The sequence below is a fragment of the Heterodontus francisci genome, chromosome 34 (assembly GCF_036365525.1).
Source record: "Heterodontus francisci isolate sHetFra1 chromosome 34, sHetFra1.hap1, whole genome shotgun sequence".
NCBI lineage: Eukaryota > Metazoa > Chordata > Chondrichthyes > Heterodontiformes > Heterodontidae > Heterodontus > Heterodontus francisci.
Window position 1 is genome coordinate 8,121,874 of NC_090404.1, and position 23,112 is coordinate 8,144,985.

The following is a 23,112-nucleotide window of genomic DNA, read 5'->3' on the forward strand; positions in this document are numbered from 1 at the left end:
ATATACCTATAGAAAGCCTTAGGGTTTTCCCTGATCCGATCCACCAATGACTTCTCGTGTCCTCTCCTTGCTCTTCTTAGCTCTCCCTTTAGATCCTTCCTGGCTAGCTTGTAGCTCTCAAGCGCCCTAACTGAGCCTTCACGTCTCATCCTAACATAAGCCTTCTTCTTCCTCTTGACAAGCGCTTCAACTTCTTTAGTAAACCACGGCTCCCTCGCACGACAACTTCCTCCCTGCCTCACAGGTACATACTTATCAAGGACACGCAGTAGCTGCTCCTTGAATAAGCTCCACATTTCGATTGTTCCCATCCCCTGCAGTTTCCTTCCCCATCCTATGCATCCTAAATCTTGCCTAATCGCATCATAATTTCCTTTCCCCCAGTTATAATTCTTGCCCTGCGGTATATACCTGTCCCTGCCCATCGCTAAGGTAAACCTAACCGAATTGTGATCACTGTCACCAAAGTGCTCACCTACATCTAAATCTAACACCTGGCCGGGTTCATTTCCGGTCTCAAACTTAGTGACAAAGAAGTCCATGAGCTCCTTGCACTTGTTGTTGGAGTTGAGGATGGAGGAGACAGGAGAGAGGGAGAGCACTTCAAAAGGAACTAACTTGTGTTAGAGATATTAAAAAGACTTGACACACTGTGTGTTTAACACAAAGCTGATTTCTTGGACTTTTATACATAACATTAACCCCTATAACTGGGCTGAACTTTATTAACATCAGCAGAAACAGACCCCAATGAACTTGGTTCAGTTAGTGTTATTAACAGCAGAATCCAATCATTCTAGTTACTTGTGAACTCGCTGGTGTCTCAGCAGGTTGGATGAACAAACAAATCTCTTCCCACACAGGGTGCAGGTGAATGGCCTCTCCCCAGTATGAATGCACTGATGTGTCAGAAAATGGGATGACCGAGCGAATCCCTTCCCACACACGGAGCAGGTGAATAGCCTCTCCCCAGTGTGAACTGTCTGGGGTTCCACCAGTCTGGATGATTCAGTAAATCCCTTCCCACACTCTGAGCAGGTGAATGGCCTCACTCCAGTATGAGTACGCTGGTGTGGAGTGAGTTGAGTCGATTGCCTGAACCCAGTCCCGCAGTGAGAACACCTGAATGGTCTCTTGTCAGTGTGAACACTTTGATGGGTCGGCAGTTCCCCGGGGCTTTTCGCTTCAATATTCAAAATCCAATAATATTCAGGTTATGACAAATTGGGTAACTCTGTCAGATCCTGATTTGATATTTGAGTTCCCTGGCTACAAATCGTCACCTTCTAATACCCTGTGAAATTGATTTCAAACAGAAAAAAGGGAGCAAGAGAGAGCCCACAAAAACACAAATACAAGTTGTGAAATTGAGCTGAATGAATCTGGTCATTTGTGGGGCTAGCACTAGGGGCAAGGGCGGCACAGTGGCGCAGTGGTTAGCACCGCAGCCTCACAGCTCCAGTGACCCGGGTTCGATTCTGGGTACTGCCTGTGCGGAGTTTGCAAGTTTTCCCTGTGACCGCGTGGGTTTCCGCCGGGTGCTCTGGTTTCCTCCCACAGCCAAAGACTTGCAGGTGATAGGTAAATTGGCCATTGTGAATTGCCCCCAATGTGTAGGTAGGTGGTAGGGAATATGGAATTACTGTAGGGTGAGTATAACAGGCCGAAGGGCCTGTTTCAGTGCTGTATCTCTAAATAAATAAAGTGACCATGAAAGTTGCTGGATTGTTGTAAAAACCCAACTGGTTCAGCAATATCCTTCAGAGAAAGGAACCTAACACCTGGTCTGGGCCTACATAAGACTCTGGACCTCTATGGGAGGAGAGAGAGTGAGGGAGGGATGAGGGTGAAGAAGAGGGACTTCATACGTCTGTAACTCATCCAGGACTTGGATTAGTGACAGCCATTTGCTGGTGCATTCCTCAAGCCAATGCCTTGACCAATCAGAGTCAAGCTGCCTGGTTTAAATTTCAATCAAAGCTTGGTAGTTAACACTCAGTCACCGTAAACTGGTGCATTCGCCATGGCAACACCTCTACCAATCAGAGTTCACTTGCCAACCAATCAGCATTCTCTTCTCGTGCAGTATAAGTTGTTGTTTTCCCTTACATTGGTAGTTCTTGGGATTGTCCTGATGAGTGCAAGATGAAAAGCTTCGACAACATGTCTCTATTTTCAGCAATTAGCATTTTGTCCGAATAGGACCCATTCATTCTGTACCCATGTTTTATGTTCCAATATACACTACCTTCACATTTATTCATTTTTTTATATTCATTGGCTTATTTTGTGTAGCTTCCTTTTGAATGCTGTTGATTTCCCCTATGCAAGTCATGTCATTGCAACTTTCAGTATCTGTCACATGTCTAGTGTAAACAGCAGGGAGCACAGAACAGATTCCTTCCTCACCCAGCTGTAACCTTTTTTATTTCGCCTTCTGACCTGCATTGTCAAACAGCTCTCAAACAATTTGCTCTTAATTTCATGAACAACAATCTTCTCTGAAAGATGATAAAACTCTCAAATTTTTGTGAAATTCCAAGCAAACTATCTTCTTCTTTCTTTGGCCTCCTTGTCTCGAGAGACAATGGGTAAGCGCCTGGAGGTGGTCAGTGATTTGTGAAGCAGCACCTGGAGTGGCTATAAAGGCCAATTCGAGAGTGACAGACTCTTCCACAGGTGCTGCAGATAAAATTGGTTGTTGGGGCTGTTACACAGCAAACTATATCTATTTGATTACTGTCGCCCATCCAGTTAATCAGCTGTTCAGAGTTTCTCTCGACTTCTGAGGCTAACACTATGTTGCCTCTATACATTCCAACCAATGCAGCACAGCAATCAGCAGACCCAGGAGAATGTTGAACTACATAGCCAGAGCAGTAGAGTGCAAGTCAGAGGAAATTGTATTAAAACTGTACAGCACTCTGGTCAGACCCACTGCCATCTTCTCATGAATGGGAAATAAATACTTGCCTTGCCAGTGATTCCAAATTCTGACACCCATTTTCTTTTTTTACAACATGCCTTTGAAACTACAATCCTTTCTGGTCTCTGAGACATAAAGGCGACATGCAAGCAATGGAGATAGTGCAGAGAGGACCCACAAAGATGATCCCCAGTCTTCAATATCATGGTAAATACTTGAGACTTGAGCTTTGAGAAGTGACATATTGGCATGTTGCTTCATCTAACTTTTGTGACATATTTTCTTCTTGGTATAAATGGTTCGAATTTGCTAAGAGTGACATAATCTTAAATATAAGTATTACTGAAGAAAGGCCTGGATTTAACTTCAAAAGCATCTGATTTCCTGGAAGGATACAAGTATGTATGTAAATGTAAAATGTCAGTTACTTAACTCCTTAATGTCCCTTCCCCACCACCTCACCTCCCCACCCCCCCCCCACCCCCACCACCCCCAACCCCTCAAAGACTTTTTAGAAATGTCTAGCAGTTCAATGGTTCTGAAAAGATCAGTGCTAGCTTAGATTGCTATACTAGTGCCACGTCAACTGCCTCACGCCCCCCACCCCTCACCCAAAGCTCTACACATATGGAATTAAAATCTGTTAGAAATGTTGAAAGAAAAGAGCATCCTGTGCTTGTCATTAAGTATTTTTTATGATCAATACTGGAAGCTTTGATGCTGACCCATCATAGACCAGAATCTAAGCATGAATGCCTTACTTCCGAAAGTATTTGATATCTGCATTGCTAACAGCCGTGTGACCAGTACCTCAGGAACAGAATCTGGGCAATAAAAATACACGTTGGTTTCTATTTACAAATATAGATAACGCAAATTAATGATGATATAACTGACTAAAGTACCAAATGAAAGCAGATGTAACAACTGCAACTTTCTAACATTAAATGCTATGTCGTCTCCATTGGTTAAAAAGTGACCATGATTTCTGCCACTCAAGCACCTGTTGTCATATGACGATTCTCTCATTTTCCATCAGTGTTTATTTCAATAATATGATCATCATTATTATGATGATGTCAATAGGAGCAATGAAAGATGAGAAAGACCATGGCAGTGAGGGAGTGCAGGGTCCCTTGGGCAAGCAACGAACTACTCCCCTGCCCATATTGTCTCACTTCCATGTTTCCTTTCTCTATCATCCTTCTTCTTGACCAGAGTCACATCATTCCTACCGATCTGCTGCAGCCCAGCTTGATGGAGATGAGTGAGATGTCGTAAGGACACTGATGCAGTGTCGGATATCCTGTTTAAGGCAGCAGAAATATCCTTCATGGCTGTGGTCAGGACCTGCATGACCCCATTTCAGAGCAGGGCTTGATGGTCCACGGAGGCAGCCACTCTCTCCATAGGGACGGCCACTCTCTCCATGGCAGACAATCTCCGGAACCTCCTCCAGCCCTACGATCCTCCGAGCTCCCTGTGTTCCTCAAATTCTGCCACCTTCCATATCCCCCACTTCCATCACTTCACCATACCTTCAACTCCCGAGGTCCCAAGCTATGGAATTCCCTCCCTAAACCTCCCGCCTCCTTGAAATCTAATGTTGGAACTAAAGGGTTAACCTCTGCCATGTTTGATCTTTTGGCTGAATCTATGTAAGTTATGGTCTGGTAAAACTCACATGAGATGCTGTGTTTCAAATTAGAATGATTTTAAGTGATGTTGCGGTTATGCTCGGGAATAGTTATACTTTGTATAGATATCAAAGTATTAAATTAGAACTAAGTTATAGACTTTGTATTTAGAATCATGTTGTTAAATGTGAAATGTAAATTGTATACTATAGTGGGGAGATGGTGGGAGACGGTGTTTACTGTAACAACAATAGCAGAAGTAGCTTTGCTATGAGACCGGATGTCTTGATAATTGTCCATTCTGCATTTCCAATAAGACAGACCCAGTCACAATAAGGGATAGATTTGTACGCCTCACAAAGAATGATAATGCAAATAAAGATATTCAGAGGCCATTCAAGACTGGAATGTTGATGGAGCCTACAAACATTCACCACTGTGTGACAATAACTTGGGCCATCAAGCTGTCTGCAGAAACAATGTACAAAGGGTAGGGTCATATCTGCTGTAATCTGATTACTATAAACTAATCAGGAAGGGACAACGTACAGAAGGTGAGGTTAAACCTGACCAATCAAAGGGTTAAGGTGGACTATATCCGAATATGGAAGGAACCCTCGGAGGGCACCATAAATGGCAGGTACTGGGACATCTCGGGGCGCACCGATTCAAGAAGAAACCAAATTACAGTCAACAGAACACCTCAAGAAAGAGACAGTTCCACAGCAGCTCGGAAAGCAATGGGTGAGTCTAGAACTAGGGAGCACTGTTTTAAAATTAGGGGACGCCCTTTTAGGATGGAGATGAGGAGATTTTTTTCTCTCTCAGAGGGTTGTGTGACTTTGCAACTCACTGCCACAGAAGGTGGTGGAGGCGGGGACATTGAATATTTTTAAGGCGGAGGTAGATAGATTCTTTTTTTTTAGAGATACAGCACTGAAACAGGCCCTTCGGCCCACCGAGTCTGTGCTGACCATCAACCACCCATTTATACTAATCCTACACTAATTCCATATTCCTACCACATCCCCACCTGTCCCTATATTTCCCTACCACCTACCTATACTAGGGACAATTGCTAAATGGCCAATTTACCTATCAACCTGCAAGTCTTTGGCATGTGGGAGGAAACCGGAGCACCCGGAGGAAACCCACGTAGACACAGGGAGAACTTGCAAACTCCACACAGGCAGTACCCAGAATTGAACCCGGGTCGCTGGAGCTGTGAGGCTGCGGTGCTAACCACTGCGCCACTGTGCCACCCATTCTTGTTTGACAAGGGAATCAAGGAAAATCGGGGGTAGATGGGAGTGTGGAATTCGAAACACAAACAGATCAGCGATGATCTTATTGAATGGCAGAATAGGCTTGAGGGGCCAAATGGCCTACTTCTGCTCCTAATTCGTATGTTCGTATGACTGAGGACCCCCTATATCCTGCTGTATAACTACTGCAGTTGGTTAAGCATTGCTTGTATATTCTTGCTGTATTTAATAAACTCTATCTTGATTAAGAAACCAGAGTTTGTACCTTGTAGGTTAAAAGCTAGTCAACATCCCACCCAACAATCTTACACTCCCTCTGCAAACATGCTCTGTACCTGTTTCCTTGTTAGTATAATGGTGAGTATCCCTGCCTGTTATGTGAGAGACCAGGGTTCAATTCTGTGACGGGGTGATTATGTTTCTATAGGGATCAAAGGGTATGGGGCAAAAGTAAGAACAGGTTACTGAATTGGATGATCAGCCAAGATCATAATGAATGGTGGAGCAGGCTCAAATGGCCTACTCCTCGTCCAATTTTCTATGTCTCTAAGCTTTTGATCATCTGTGAAGCACCTTGGGGTGTTTTACATTACAGGGATTATATAAAGACAAGTTGTTCTTATTACCTTCCATTGGTAGACTCAGCATTGTCGTATAAGCATATTAAATCTCTGTAGAATACTTACCAGTCATTTTCAGACTGGAAACTTAAACCTGCCATTTCGCTTTCAGCAACAGATCACAGTTTTACACCAATCTCTGATTTGACAGCATGTTTCCAGCATTCACTGTTGTTCTTCCTGACACTAAACACAGTTGTAAAGGAGCCTTCTGTTCCGTGCCCAGGAGCTCTGAACCATGGAAGAGAGCGGCTGGGACACATTTGTTATAAGCCTCAAGATTAATCCACATTGCTTGAGGGGCCGAATGGCCTACTTCTACACCTAATTCGTATGTTCAGTCCTGGATGTCATTGACAGCAGCAATAACAGCAGAATCCAACCACTGCAGTCAAAAGATTATTTGTGAACATAAAGCTCTTCTCACAGTCAGAACATCTGAAAGATCTCTTATCTGTGTGAACTCACTGGTGTGTAATGACAAGGGTGAACATGTGAATCCCTTCCCAGACATGTAGCCGGTGAATGGCCTCACCTACATGTGCACACCCTGGTGTCTTAGCAGATCGGAAGAATGAGTGAATCCCTTTCCACACACAGAGCAGGTAAATGGCCATGCCTTGGTGTGAACGCGCTGGTGTGTCAAAAGGTGGGATGACTGAGTGAATCCTTGGCCACAGATGGAACAGGTGAATGGCCTTTCGCCAGTGTGAACCAGCTGTGATTACTGAGTGAATCCCTTCCCACACTCAGAGCAGGGGAATGGCTTCCCCCCAGTGTGACTGCATCGATGAGTTTCCAGCAGCGATGGGTAGTTGAATCCCTTCCTACAGTCTCCATATTTCCACGGTTTCTCCGTGCTGTGGGTGTCCTTGTGTCTCTCCATGTCGGATGATCAGTTGAAGCTTCGTCCTCTCCATATTTCCACGGTTTCTTCCCGCTGTGATTGTTGCAATGTTTTTTCAGGCTGGGTACTGGTTAAAGCTCGTTCCACAGTCAGTGAGCTGGAACGCTCCCACTCGTGTGCAGGATCCTGGTGCTTTTCCAGTCATACTGATGTTTGAAATCTTTTCCCACAGACAGAAGTAACAACCATTTCTACATCCCCATTCAAAGGCCAATAATATTCAGGTCCTGATGAATTGAATGATGGGCAGATTTGGATGTTTGCTTTGAGTTGTCCTCTCTGCAAATTATCCCCTTCTAACACCCTGTAAAAGGAGTTTACAAAATTCATCACTGTCAGTACAGGATAGAAATTCTGAACAGACAACTCTAGTTTCTATGGAACATTTTTTCCTCTCTTGTTCCCCCAAAGCTGTAAATCCCCGTCCCACACACTCTCCCTCCTCCCTGTGCTGAAATCCAAAGCCATCGCACCATTTCTTTCCTCCAATGTCAGTTTTCTCCCTCCCTCTACTCTGACTGGGTTCAGTTCTCCAGCCCCTGTGTGCAGAGTAAGAATCAAATCAATGAGTCAATGATTTTCTCTCCTGGTCACTGGGACCCTGAGGCACCGCCCAGTCTGACAAAGCAGGAGAGAGGAGCATGGTTACAATCGAAAAGTGACATCGAGTGATGTCATAATCAACAGAGAGAGCAGGGAAGAAGCTACCTGTTTGAGTATTTTTATTTTTAATTTAGAGATACAGCACTGAAACAGGCCCTTCGGCTCACCGAGTCTGTGCCGACCATCAACACCCATTTATACTAATCCTACACTGATCCCATATTCTTACCATATCCCCACCTGTCCCTATATTCCCCTACCACCTACCTATACTAGGGGCAATTTATAATGGCCAATTTACCTATCAACCTGCAAGTCTTTGGTGGTGGGAGGAAACCGGAGCACCCAGCGAAAACCCATGCAGACACAGGGAGAACTTGCAAACTCCGCACAGGCAGTACCCAGAATTGAACCCGGGTCGCTGGAGCTGTGAGGCTGCGGTGCTAACCACTGCGCCACTGTGCCGCCCTCTGGTAAGTGATTAAGGTCCATTCTAATCCTAACATTTAAAATAGTAAAGGAACTAGTGGTAAGCTGAATAAAATATATTAAGAAACGGAAAATAAAATAATTAAGTAGTTAATTAAACATATTAAGGATGGCAGGACAGGTGATGTGTCATGGCTGCAGCATGTGAGAGCTCCTGGGTGCCAGTGTGATCCAGGGCAAACATGTCTGCAGTAAGTGTTTGCGGCTCGAAGAGCTTCGGCTCAGAGTAATTGAACTGGAGGCCAAGCTGCAGACACTGCGACACATCAGGGAGGGGGAATGTTACCTGGACATTTTGTACCAGGAGACGGTCACACCCTTTAGGATAGGGCCTTCTGATTTGGCCACTGGTCAGGGACGGGAGAGTGTGGCTGCAGCTGAGCCAGGTAAGGGGACCCAGAGCGCAGGAGTGCAGGAGCCTCGGCCTTTGCGATTTGCCAATAGGTTTGAGTTTCTTTCAGCTTGTTTGGATGAGAGTGGGAGTTGCAGGGTGGATGAAGAACCTGACCATGGCACCATGGTACAGGAAGCCATTCGAGTGGAGGGAGTAAAAAGGAATGTAGTGGTAGTAGGGGACAGTATAGTAGGGGGATTGACACTGTTCTCTGCAGCAAAAAGCGAGAGTCCAGACGGCTGTGTTGCTCGGGACATCTGCTCAGGGCTGGAGAGGAACTTGCAGTGGGAGGGGGAGGATCCAGTCATCGTGGTCCATGTAGGTACCCACAACATAGGCAGTACAAGGAAAGAGGTTCTGCATGGTCAGTATGAGGAACTAGGTGCTAAATTAAGAAGCAGAACCTCAAAGGTAATAATCTCTAGATTATTACCTGAGCCATGTGCAAATTGACATCGGGCAAATAAGATTAGAGAAATTAAAGTGTGGTTCAAAGACTGGTGTGGTAGAAGTGGGTTCCGGTTCATGGGGCACTGGCACCAGTACTGGGGAAAGTGGTGGCTGTACCACTGGGACGGTCTACAGCTGAACCGTGCTGGGGCCAGTGTTCTAGCGAGCTGCTTAACTAGGGAAGTATAGAGGGTTTTAACTGAATAGTGGGGGCAAGGGATCAAATTTGGGAAGATATGGTAAATCAAGGAGTAGAGGCAAGGCAAGTGAGAAAGGTATTAATGTGGGAAATGCTAAACAGACTGTCACAGGAAGGGACAGAGCACACAAATCTAAGAGTAAATCAACAGATAAGGCTAGAGGTTACAAAAATAATAAAAGGACAAAACTAAAGGCGCTGTATCTGAATGCACATAGCATTCGAAACAAAACAGATGAATTGAGAGCGCAAATAGAAAAAAATAAGTACTATCTGATAGCCATTACAGAGACATGGCTGCTGGACGACAGAGATTGGGACCTGAATATTGAAGGATACATGGCATTTAGGAAGGACAGGAAGATAGGAAAAGGTGGAGGGTTAGCTCTGTTAACTAATGATGGTATTGGCACACTAGAGAGGGATGACCTACGTTCAAGAGACCAGGATGTAGAAGCAGTTTGGGTAGACATGAGAAATCATAAAGGCAAGAGGTCACTTGTGGGAGTGGTGTACAGGCCACCTAATATTAACCACACTGTGGGATAGGGTATAAAGAAAGAAATAATGGCAGCTTGTCAGAAAGGTACAGTGATAATTATGGGGAATTTTAACCTACATATAACCCCTTCCCCTTTCCCCCCTTCCCCTTCCCCCCTTCCCCTTCCCCCCCTTCCCCTTCCCAGCTCCACTCTCCCAGCTCATCCCCCCTGCACCCCCTCCCCCACCCCCTCCCCCCTCACAACCCCTTGCCAGCTCCCCCCTCGCACCATCTTCCCCCTGCACCCCCTTCCCCTGCACCCCCCTACCCCCTTACAGCCCCCCTCCCAGCTCCCCCTCGCACCCCCTTCCCTCCACCCCTCCCCCTCGCACCCCCTCCTCCCACCGGCATCCTCCTACCCCTGTTTAGGGGCCCTAACAACCCCACTGCCTTGTGGGCGTCTCGGGAGAGACCAAGGCTAAGGAAGTAAACCTAACAGAAAATCCGGAGCGGAACCCCGCAGGCGGTCATATGTCACCTTTGGCATGTTTCCGGCAGTTCCTGCAGCCATACGTCATGCTCTGCACTCCTTTGGACCCCACCAGAAAGGCCGAGATGGGAGTTTTGACGCCTGGGCAACTCTCAGCCTCCATACATTCACCCAGGCATGCGCCATGGAGAGGTCACTCCATGGCTCCACAAACCACTGACCACCTCCAGGCGCTTACCCATTGTCTCTCGAGACAAGGAGGCCAAAGAAGAAGAAGACTGAAAAAATCAGATGGGCAGAGGTAGCCTAGATGAGGAGTACATAGAATGTTTTCAGGACAATTTCTTGGAACAATACGTTCTGGAGCCAACCACAGAGCAGGCTATACTTGATATGTTACATAATTATTATTGGTGGTCGATGATGCTCCAGGATGTCCATCACCACCTGAATGCATGTTTTATCTGTGCCCAAATGAATCCAGCCTCCACCAAATGAAAGGTCTTAATGGCGAATGATGGTCCTGGGAAACATTGCAGATTGATTATACAGGCCCATTACCCACAGTAAGAGGAGGGGACCGATATTTCCTGGTAGTTATAGATATGTTTATCCAGTAGATTGAAGCTTACCTTTACCCAGCCTGTAAAAATGATGCAGAAACTCCAACTAAAATCTTGGTGGGAACAGATCTTTACCAGATGGGGTTTTCTGAAAAGAACAGAGAGTGATAATTGTTCTCATTTCACAGCAGAAATAATACAACAGCTCTGTCGTCTTGTCAGTGTGGAACAACATTTCCACATCCTGACCACCCAGAGTCTAGTGGGATGGTCGAGCTCTTTAATCACTCTATAGAAACAGCACTGGAAAAAGCTGTCAGGAAGGGAGCTGATGATTTGGTCAAGGCCAATGACTGGTGTCTTAATGACCAATCACACCACTCCTGTTCACTCCCCCGGTCACAGCCCATTGCGGCTCATGACAGGTCAGTGAATGCAGATTGTGCCCCCCACTGGTGTCCCACTCCCAATTGTCACTCGTCAGACTCATGACCAGTTTCTCTAGAACCTCCAATGAACCTCCCTGCTGCATGCAATGGAGAAGATGGCGCGGCCCATCTAAACACATCAGGGAAAACGACCCCACCCATTACATTAACTGCTCAATGGGAGATGAAGTAATGTTAAAAACATTTTCAAAAGAGATGGAGCTGAGAGGACAATTGGGAAGGTCCATATGATGTTCTGGATAAATGGCGAGAAACAAACTTTAAATTGACTATTCAGAAACGATAAAGGAAGCACAATATCTGTGGGACCAGGGAGATCAGCGTAAATTGTACAAAATGAAAAGGTCCGTTAACTCTATGGAGAATAAACACTGTTTTTGATTTTATCCAAATGGGACAAGATGTGGATGGTCATCGTGCTCCGGGACTGTGTGCAGGCCGAAGTTCTGTTACTACCGTACCATCCTGACTTGGAGATATATTGCCACTCACACTGCAGCGAAGCAAGAAATAAAACCATCATCACCTTCTCATTGGGCAGCTGGGGATTGGTGACATATGTAGATTTTGCCCCTATCCCAAGAAAGAATGGGGGGAAAATCGATATATGTAAAATAGATTAAAAGCCGCTATGTAAATACTTCCTCCGAAAATGATACGTTTTGTTCAGCAACCGAATTTCCCCTAGAATGTACTTCCTCTAACAGTCTCACATTGGCAATTGTTGGTCCTGACTGGTCTCAAAAATACTCGGAGTTAAACCCCAGCAGTTTCCCCTCCATCTCCACGCCAACTCAAACTGATGCAGCAAAACACCACCTGCACAGGAAGTCAGGGACTGACTTCCCTATCCAACACCCACTCTGATACAAACCGGCTCTTAATTGGACCGCCTATGTTTCTAGACTCAATTCTGTGAACGATGCCTGCAATAAAACAAAAGCAAAATAGGGCGGATACTGGAAATGTTAAATAAAAAGAGAAAATGCCGGAAATACTCAGCAGGGCAGGCAGCATCTGTGGCGAGAGAAAGAGAGTTAACGTGTCAGGTAGCTGAGCTTCCGTCAGCCTGCAGTAAAACACTTACCAACAGCAGCTGATCAATGGCGGGCGCAGTTCCCACAAGTCTCTGCGCCTCAGAAATCACTCTATCCAATGCGCAGATTTCCTCATGCGCTGAGTGCGCATGTTCGCCAGGGTCAGGCGCGGAGCATTCTGGGTGGCCTCTGTCCTGTCCTTTGTTGCGAGTCGGACTCGGTGGAAACGGGAGAAGAAACCGGGAAGCGGCGGGGAGGATGGGGGAGGCGCTGCACCATCGGCTTAATGGTGATCCTCCCGCCCGGGGCCTTCGCCGCACGTCAATTGAATCCTGTTTCTCTCATTGTATTTCCCAACTCAGATTCATGACCTCATTTGTTTTCTTCCTCTGAGCCCCTGAACTCCCTCTGACAGGGTCATGTTACCGAGAGCTGATTGATTGTCCTGGGAAGCAACAGGAAGAAGCTCAGAGGCCGGAGGGCCAAGGGAGCAGCGGCTTCTGCAAGCAATCGCGGCCTTTGAGGGCTGCAACCTGAGGCTGTCAGTCAGGTGAGTCAGTGTGAACCCCTGGCAAACTATTTATCATTTCAAAGTGAAATCAATGTTTCTTTTATCAACAAAACACTTCAACATTTGTCAGTATTTTGTTTTCCTGGAATTCCTATTCAGAGTTTCAGACACTTGAAGTGGACCAGGTGTTGAAAGGTAATTAATTTCCCTCTTTCCATGTCGTTGTTTGTTAAAGATACAGAGATTGATTTCCCCCTCAATTTGTAATGTTTAGAGGGACAAACTCTCAACTTTCTGCCATTTATTCGTTAAAGAAACATCCTTTCTGTTAGTAGTGAGTCATATTCTGTCCTGGGGAATGCCTGGTGGCCTTAGCGTTTAAAATTCTCATCCTTTTGTCCAATTCCCTACATGGCCTCCCGCCTCCCTATCTCGGTGACCTCCTCCAGTCCTCCAAGCTTGTTATTAAGGAGATACTGTTTCCAGAATCAGATGGGTCAGTAAGAGACGACACAGATTGAAGGTAGTTGGCAAAAGAACCAGAGGTGAGACAATGAAAAACATTATGCTGTAAGTTATTATGATCTAGAATACACTACCTGGTGGAAGCAAATTCAGTTGTAATTTTCAAAAGAGACGAGTGCTTGAATGGGAAAAGTTTGCCAGACTATGGGGAAAGGACAGGAGAGTAGGGCTAAATTGCAGAGGTCTTTGAAAGCGACAGCACAGGCATGATGGGCTGAATGGCCTCCTATGCTGTGTCATTCTATGATTTTATGGACTCTGCATTCATTCAATTCTGGCCTCTTACTCACCAACAACCTGCTCACCAATACTCGGTTTGGGGTCCACTACGACCATTCAGCTGCTGATCTCATTACACCCTTGGTCCGTACAAGGACAAAGAGCTGATCCCAGAGGTGAGGTGAGAGTGACTGTCCTTGATGTCAAGGCAGCATTTGACCGAGTGTGACATTAAGGAGCCTGAGTAAAATTGAAGTCAATTGGAATCGGGAGAAAAAACAAACTCTGGCTGGAGTCAAACCTAACACAAAGGAAGATGGTTGTGGTTGTTGGAGGCCAAATCATCTCAGCCCCAGGATTTCGCTACAGGAGTTCCTCAGTGCAGTATCCTCGGGCCAGCCATTCTCAGCTACTTCATCAATGACTTTCCCTTCGTCAGAAATGGGGATGTTTGCTGATGATTGCACAATGTTCAGTTCCATTCACAATGCCTCAGATAATGACGCAATCTGTGCATGCAGCAAGACATGGGCAAGCATTCAGGCTTGGGCTGATAAGTGGAAAGTAACATGCTACACAAGTGCCAGGCAATGACCACCAGCAACAAGACAGAGTCTAACCACCTCCCCTGTGACATTCATAGTTGAATCCCCCACCATCTACATTGAGCAGAAACTGAACTGGACCAGCCACCTAAATATTGTGTCTACAAGAGCAGGTCAACGGCTGGGAATTTTGCGCTGAGTAACTCACCTTCTGTCTCCCCAAAGCCTGCCACCATTTACGAGGCACAAGTCAGGAGTGTGATGGAATACCCTCCACTTGCCTGGATGGTTGCAGCTCCAACAATACTCAAGAAGCTCAACTCCATCCAGGACTAAGCAGCCAACTTCATCAGAAACCCATCCACCACATTGAACATTCACTCCCTCCACCACCGGTGCACAGTGGCAGCAGTGTCTACCATCTACAAGATTCACTGCAGCAACTCACCAAGGTTCCTTAGACAGCACCTTCCAATCCCGCAACCTCTACCAGCTAGAAGGACAAGGGCAGCACATACATGGGACCATCACAAGTTCCCCTGCAAGCCACACAACATCCTGACTTGAAAATATATCAGCGTTCCTTCACTGTCACTGGGTCAAAATCCTGGAACTTCCTACCTAACAGCACTGTGGGTGTAACTGCACCAGTTTAGGAAGGTGGTTCACCATCACTAGGATTGTCTCAAGGACAATTAGGGATGGGCAATAAATGCTGACTTTCCAGTGATGCTCAGATCCCATGATGAATTATAAAAAGAAAGAAACGAGAATTATTTGTTCTGAATTTCTATTCTATACTGACTTCTGGAAACTCCTTTTACAGGGTATTAGAACGGGAGGATTTGCTGATGGGAAACTCACAGCAAACATCACATCAAAATCTGACAGATTCACTCAGTACATCAGAAGCAGAATATCATTGGCTTTTTAATATAGAAGGAAAAATGTTTTAACCAGTTACATGGCCTGAAGAAACATCGCACCATTCACACTTGGGAGAAACCGTACACCTGTTCTGTGTGTGGATGAGGTTTGAACTGATCATCCAACCTGGAGATACAGGAGGACACCGGCACCACGGAGAAACCGTGGAAATGTGGGGACTGTGGGAAGGGATTCAGTTCCCCATCAAAGCTGGAAACCCATCGGCGCAGTCACACTGGGGAGAGGCCGTTCACCTGCTCTGTGTGTGGGAAGGGATTCACTCATTCATCCAACCTTCTGAGACACCAGCAAATTCACACTGAGCAGAGTTCATTCATCTGCTCCCTGTGTGGGAAGGTATTCAGTCATCCATCGAACCTTCTGAGACACCAGCAAATTCACACTGGGGAGAGGCCATTTACCTGCTCTGTATGTGGGAAGGGATTCACTCAGTCATCCTACCTGCTGTCACACCAGCGCGTTCACACTAGGGAGAGTCCATTCAATTGTTCTGTGTGTGGGGAGGGATATAATCGGCTATCCAGACTTCTGAAACACCAGCGTATTCACACTGGGGAGAGTCCATTCACCTGCTCCATGTGTGGGAAGGGATTTAATCGCCCATCCAAACTACTGACACACCAGCGCATTCACACTGGGGAGAGGCCATTCTCCTGCTCCATGTGTGGGAAGGGATTCACTAATTCGTCTGATCTTCTGACACATCAACGCATTCACACTGGGGAGAGGCCATTCACCTGCTCCATATGTGGGAAGGGATTCACTCGGTCATCCCACCTTCTGACACATCAACTTGTTCACACTGACAAGAGACCTTTTCAATGTTCTGACTGTGAGAAGACATTTAAAAGTAAAAGGGATCTGCTGACACACCAGCGAGTTCACACTGGGGAGAGGCCATTCATTTGCTCCGTATGTGGGAAAGGATTCACTCAGTCTCCCTCCCTGCTGACACACCAGCGAGTTCACAAGTGACTGCAGGGGTTGGATTCTGCTGTTATTGCTGCTGTTAATCACATCCAGAACTGAACCATATTCATTCTGACAGTTGGAGTTTGTTTCCATCAATGTTAATAATCTATATAAATGGGCTGCTGTTTAATATTCTGGATAAAAATCAGATAGCATGTCAAGCTGTGTTTTAAACACATTGTAAATTTTTGCTTTTTCCGTTTGAGTGTTTAACAACACCCGGCTGGAGCTCAGAAAAGACAATCTGGGGGGAGGATCATGTGGCAGGAACAGAACTTCAGCCTGGACACAGTCCTTCAGGATCACACTGAGAGGGACAAACGGCACTTTGGTCTTTCTCATCTCTCTTCACTGACAGCAAAGTCCCCGTGTGGGTTAATCCTGAGATGTGTAAGAAATGTGTCCCAGCCGCTCTCTTCCATGGTTCAGAGCTACTAGACACGGAACAGAAGGCTCCTTTACAACTGTGTTTAGAGTCAGGAAGAACAACAGTGAATGCTGGAAACGTGCTGTCCAATCAGAGATTGGTGTAAAACTGTGATCTGTTCCTGACTGAAAGTGACACGGCGGGTTTAAATTTCCAGTCTGAAAATGACTGTGGTCATTATTCTACCAGGCTTTAATGTGTTTGTAGTATAGTTCCGAGACTACCAATTTAAAACAAATATTAACTTATTTAAAATAAATTGGTTTCACACTGCATTAGTATTATAGAATCATAGAAAGCTGACTGCACAGAAGGAGGACATTCGGCCCATTGTGTCTGTGCTGGTTCTCTGAAGGAGCCATTTACCTAGTGCCACTCCCCTGTCTTCTCCCTGTAGCCCTGAACATTATTCCATTTCAGATAATAATTCTATTCCCACTTGCATACCTTGATTGAACCTACCTCCACCACACTCTCAGGCAGTGCATTCCAGATCCCAACTACCCACTGCATGAAAAAGTTTTTCCTCATTGTTCTGCTAATTACCTTAAATCTGTGCCCTCTCATTCTCAATCCTTTCATGAATGGCAACTGTTTCTCTCTATCTACTCTGTCTGAACCCGTCATGATTTTGAATAGCTCGATGAAATCTCCTCTGAACTTTCTCTAGAGAAGCTTCTCTAATCTATCCACATAACTGAAGTTCCTCATTTCCTGGAACCATTCTCATCAACCTTTTCTGCACCCTCTCTAAAGCCTTCCTGAAGTGTGGTGCCCAGAACTGGATGCAATACTCCAGTTGAGGCCAAACCAGTGTTTTATGCAAGTTTAACACAACTTCCTTGTTTTGGTACTCTGTGCCCCTATTGACAAAACCTAGGATGCTGTGTGCTTTTGTAACTAAACTTTCCACTTGTCCTGCCACCAATTATTTATTCACATATAGACCCATATCACTCTGCTCCTGCACCCCCTTTAGAATTGTACCCTTTATTTGATAGTGTCTGTGCTCTCTCTAGCAAAATGAATCACTTCACACTTCTCTGCATTAAATTTCATCTGCCACTTGTCTGCCCATTGCACCAACCTGTCTGTGTCCTTTTGAAGTTCTATACTATCCTCACAGTTCACAATACTCCCAAGTTTGGTATCGTTTGTATAATATAGCAGATAAGAGAGGTTCATAGGAACCTGTTAGCTACTGGTGCTATTGTACAACAGACATTTGATGGGACTTGCAGCATGTTTCCCTACTTTATTGATGTGTGCATGTTGGACATCAGGATTTAGTCACAGTCTTCCTCGGCATTAGCTATACCTCCCAATTTGGTAATAAATAAAGCGATTGATCACTTCCTGGTCTCCTTGTTTTCTCTGCTATTGAATTAAAGATTTAATGAGCTGTGCTAGAAAGCTTTGTTCGCTGGAAATTCTTATCTGTCATTTACAGTAATTGTGCTGCCACATTTCAAAATTGTATTTCTGATTCACTGTGGAGAAGGACGATGTAGGTGTAGAGATCAGGGAGGGGGATTGTGATATACTTGAACAAATTAGCATTGAAAGGGAGGAGTTATTAATGGTTTTAGCGGGCTTAAAAGTGGATAAATCCCCAGGCCCAGATGAGATGTAACCAGGCTGTTATATGAGGCAAGGGAGGAGATTACAGGGGTTCTGCACAAATTTTCAAATCCTCTCTGGCCACAGAAGAGGTGCCAGAGGACTGGAAGACAGTGAATGTGGTACCATTATTCAAGAAGGGTAGCAGGGATAAACCAGGTAATTACAGGCCGGTGAGTCTAACATCAGTGGTAGGGAAACTATTGGAAAAAATTCTGAGGGACAGGATTAATCTCCACTTGGAGAGGCAGGGATTCATCAAGGATAGTCAGCATAGCTTTGTCAGGGAGATCATGTCTAACCAATTTGATTGAATTTTTCAAGGAGGTGACTAGGTGTAAAGCAATTGATGTAGTCTACATGGACTTCAGTAAGGCCTTTTGATAAGGTCCTGCATGGGAGATTGGTAAAGAAGGTTAGAGCCCATGGGATCCCGGGCAATTTGGCAAATTGGATCCAAAATTGGCTTAGTGGCAGGAAGCAGAGGGTGATGGTCGAGGGTTGTTTTTGCGATTGGAAACCTGTGGCCAGTGGTCTACCGCAGGGATCGATGCTGGGACCCTTGCTAATTGTAGTGTACATTAATGATTTAGACGTGAATGTAGGAGGTGCGATCAGTAAGTTCGTAGAAGACACAAAAATTGGTGGTGTCAGAAATAGTGAGGCGGAAAGCCTTAGATTACAGGATTATATAGATGGGCTGGTAAGATGGGCAGAGCAGTGGCAAATGGAATTTAATCCTGAGAAGTGTGAGATGATGCATTTTGGGAGGACTAACAAGGCGAGGGAATATACAATGGATGGTAGGACCATAGGAAGTACAGAGAGTCAGAGGGACCTTGGTGTTCCTGTCCATAGGTCACTGAAGGCAGCAGCAGAGGTAGATAAGGTGGTTAGGAAGGCATATGGGATACTTACCTTTATTAGCCGAGGCATAGAATATATGAGCAGGGGGTGTGATGATGGAACTGTATAAAACGCTAGTAGGGCCACAGCTGGTGTACTGTGTACAGTTCTGGTCACCACACTATAGGAAGGATGTGATTGCACTGGAAAGGGTGCAGAGGAGATTCACCAGGATGTTGCCTGGGCTGGAGCATTTCAGCTATGAAGAGAGACTGGATAGGCTAGGGTTGTTTTCCATAGAGCAGAGTAGGCTGAGGGAGGATCTGGCTGAGGTATACAAAATTATGAGGGGTATAGATAGGGTAGATAGGAAGAAACCTTTTCCCTTAGCGGAGATGTCAATAACCAGGCAGGATAGATTTAAGGTAAGGGGCAGGGGATTTGAGGAAACATTTTTTCACCCAGAGGGTGTTTGGAATCTGGAACACACTGCCCAAAGGGGTGGTAGAGGCAGGAACTCTCACAACATTTAAGAAGTATTTAGATAAGAACTTGAAACGCCATAGCATACAAGGCTACGGGCCAAGTGCTGGAAAATGGGACTAGAATAGATAGGTGCTTGATGGCCGGCACAGACACGATGAGCTAAAGAGCCTGTTTCTGCGCTGTATCTGCGCTGTATCACTCCAAAACTCTATGATTCCTGAGTCCAAATTGTTGATGTAAATTGTGAACACCACTTCCCACTTTGTGCCAGTCTGAGAAGCTACTCGAAACCTCTACTCTGTTTTCTGTTTTGTAACCAGCCTGGTATCCGTAACAATATGTACAATCTGCAAGGTGACCATGATCAGGCTGTGTGGAGTGTCGGGTCAGACAGCAGAATCGATGGAAAGATGATGACAAAACAGAAATCAGTGGATTGGATTTATGGAGATGGCACAGACACAGTGCACCAGTGATGAGGAGGTGGATATGGAGTCCTGTAACAGGGGCACTGATGAAGATGAATTCTCTGATTTGCAAGTCCAGGATGGGCAGGGTCCATGGGGCTTTGAGCCTCTCTTCCGTGTTCTTGTCTGTGATCTGGTGGCCCTGGAGAAGGAGGATGCGGTGTCCATGTGAATGCTTGTTGCCTTCCGTGACCAAGGCGATGATCGAACTACACATTCACATTTTAATTTAACTATCTGTGTCACTGTATTGTTATTATTGTTTGTTTCATATTTGTGGTGCATTAGGCCATTTATCTTAACTGTTTTTGTTTTTATTTGGTGACGCTAGGTCAAGTTAGCATCACCTCAATAGGTAGTGAAAGGGCCCAATCTTAATAGAATGACAAAAAATGAATTTTCCCTTCAGCACTTGTCGTTTTCAATGGCGGTGTGTTTACTCAGAACTCCCCGCGGATCAAGTGCCTATCCAATTTGCTTCGGAAATCATTGATTGTCTCCACTTCCACCACCCTCGTAAGCAGCAAGTTCCAGTCATTACCACTCACGGTGTACAAAAAGTTCTTCCTCACATCCCCCCTGTATCTCTTGCCCAAAGACTTAAATCTGTGCCCCCTAGTTCTTGTACCATCAGCTAATGGGAACAGCTTTTCATTGTCTACCTTATCTAAACCTATCATAATCTTGTACACCTCCTTTGCTCCAAGGCGAACAACCCCAGCTTCTCCAACCTAACCTTGTAGCTAAATTCCCCTCTCCCTAGAGCTATTAGAATCATAGAAAGTTGACAGCACAGAAAGAGGCCACTTGGCCCATCATTCTAGTAAATCTCCACTGCACCCTTCCAAGGACCCTCGCGTCCTTCTGGAAGTGTGGTGACCGGAACTGGATGCAAAAACTCTAGTTGTGGCCTGACCAAATCTTCAGTATAACTTTCCTGCTTTTCTGTTCACTGCCTTTATTTATGAAGCCCAACACCCCATATTCTTTGCTAACTACTCTCTCAAAATGTCCTGTCACTTTCAAAGATCGATGCACATGCACTCTGAGGTCCCTCTGTTGCTGCACACTCTTTAAAACTGTGCCATGAAGTATATACCTTTCCTATTTGTTCTGCCAAAATGCTACAAGAGCAGGTCAACAACGCTCAAGAGGTTCGATACCATCGAAGGAAACCTCTTCAAACATTCACTCCCTCCACCACCGGTGGCAGCAGTCTGTACCATGTACAAAATGCACTACAGCAACTCACCAAGCCCCCTCCCGACAGCACCTGCAACCTCTACCACCTAGAAAGACAAGGGCAATAGACACATGGGAACACCTGCAAATTCCACTACAATCCACACACCATCCTGACTTGGAACGATATTACCATCCCTTCACTGTCACTGGGTCAGAAACCTGAAACTCCCCTCCTAACAGCACTGTGGGTGTACCTACACAGAGTGCAGCAGTTCAAGTAGGCAGCTCAGCGCACCATCTCAAGGGCAATTAGGGACAGGTAATAAATGTTGGCCTTGCCAGCGATGCTCCATATCCCATGAAAGAATAAAAAAACCAGCCTCCCAACCAATCTAATTACCTCCTATCATCCTGCTCTCATATCCTTCTATTCCCTTCTCCCTCATGGATATATCAAGCCTCCCCTCAAATGCATCATTGTCGTCTGCTCCACGTGGCAGAGAGTTCCACATTCTCACCACTCTCTGAGTAGAGAAATTCCTCCTAAATTCTTTATTTGACCTGTTAATGTCTATCTTATATTGCTGCCCCTTTGTTCCGACTTACCTTTATCCAATCTCCTTTTCGTCTTCTCTTTTCCAGAGAAAGGAGATCCAGCCTGAAAAATCTTGCTGGATTGTTACATCCTCTCTAGTGACATCTTTGTAAATCTAATCGGCTTTGGCTTCAGTGCTTCAATTGCCTTTTTGTATATGAAGACCTGAACGGCCCACAGCCTTCAAGTGTGGTCTGGGTGCCACACTTTGGGAAAGATGTGAAGGCATTGGAGCGGGTACAGAAAAGATTCCCAAGAATGGTTCTAGGGATGAGGAACTTCAGTTACGTGAATAGATTGGAGAAGAGAAGGTTGAGAGAAGATTAGATAGAAGTCTTGAAAATCATGAAGGATCTGGACAGAGTAGATAGGGAGAAACTGTTCCCATTGGTGGATGGAGCGAGAACAAGAGGGCACAATTAAAGTAATTGGTAAAAGAAACAATGGCGACATGAGGAAAACTTTTTTCACAGAGCGAGTGGTTAGGATCTGGAATGCACTGCCTGAGAGTGTGGTGGAGGCAGTTTCAATTGAGGCATTCAAGAGGGAATTGGATGTTATCTGAAAAGGAAGGATGTGCAGGACCAAAAGGAGAGGCCGGGGAACTGCACGAGGTAAATTGCTCTTTTGGAGAGCTGGCACAGACACAATGGGTCGAATGGCCTTTTTAAAAAATTCATTTGTTCATCAGATGTGGGCGTTGCTGGCCAGGCCAGCATTTATTGCCCATCCCTAATTGCCCTTGACAAGGTGGTGATGAGCTGCCTTCTTGAACTGCTGCAGTCCATGTGGGGTAGATACACCCACAGTGCTGTTAGGAAGGGAGTTCCAGGATTTTGACCCAGCGACAGTGAAGGAACAGCGATATAGCTCCAAGTCAGGATGGTGTGTGGCTTGGACGGGAACTTGCAGGTGGTGGTGTTCCCATGCATCTGCTGCTCGTCTTTCTAGCTGGTAGAGATCGTGGGTTTGGAAGGTACTGTTGAAGGAGCTTTGGTGCATTGTTGCACTGCATCTTGTAGATGGTACACATTGCTGCCTTTGTGTATCGGTGGTGAAGGGAATGAATGTTGAAAGTACTGGATGGGCTGCTTTGTATTGGATTATGTCAAGCTTCGTGAATGTTGGAGCTGCACCCATACAGGCAAGTGGAGAGTATTCCATCACTCTCCTGACTTGTGCCTTGTAGATGGTGGACAGGCTTTGGGGAGTCAGGAGGTGGGTTATTCACCACAGAATTTCCAGCATCTGATCTG

General features: G+C 45.6%; 1 protein-coding gene across 1 annotated transcript; it reads left to right on the forward strand.

The window, feature by feature from the left end:
• Positions 1–15,354: 15,354 nt before the first annotated feature.
• Positions 15,355–18,107, forward strand: LOC137348419 (zinc finger protein 436-like; the record flags this gene model as incomplete). Its single annotated transcript, XM_068013730.1, has 1 exon — positions 15,355–18,107. A coding segment is annotated over one exon (879 nt), but the record flags the coding sequence as incomplete, so codon positions are not given.
• Positions 18,108–23,112: the final 5,005 nt, after the last annotated feature.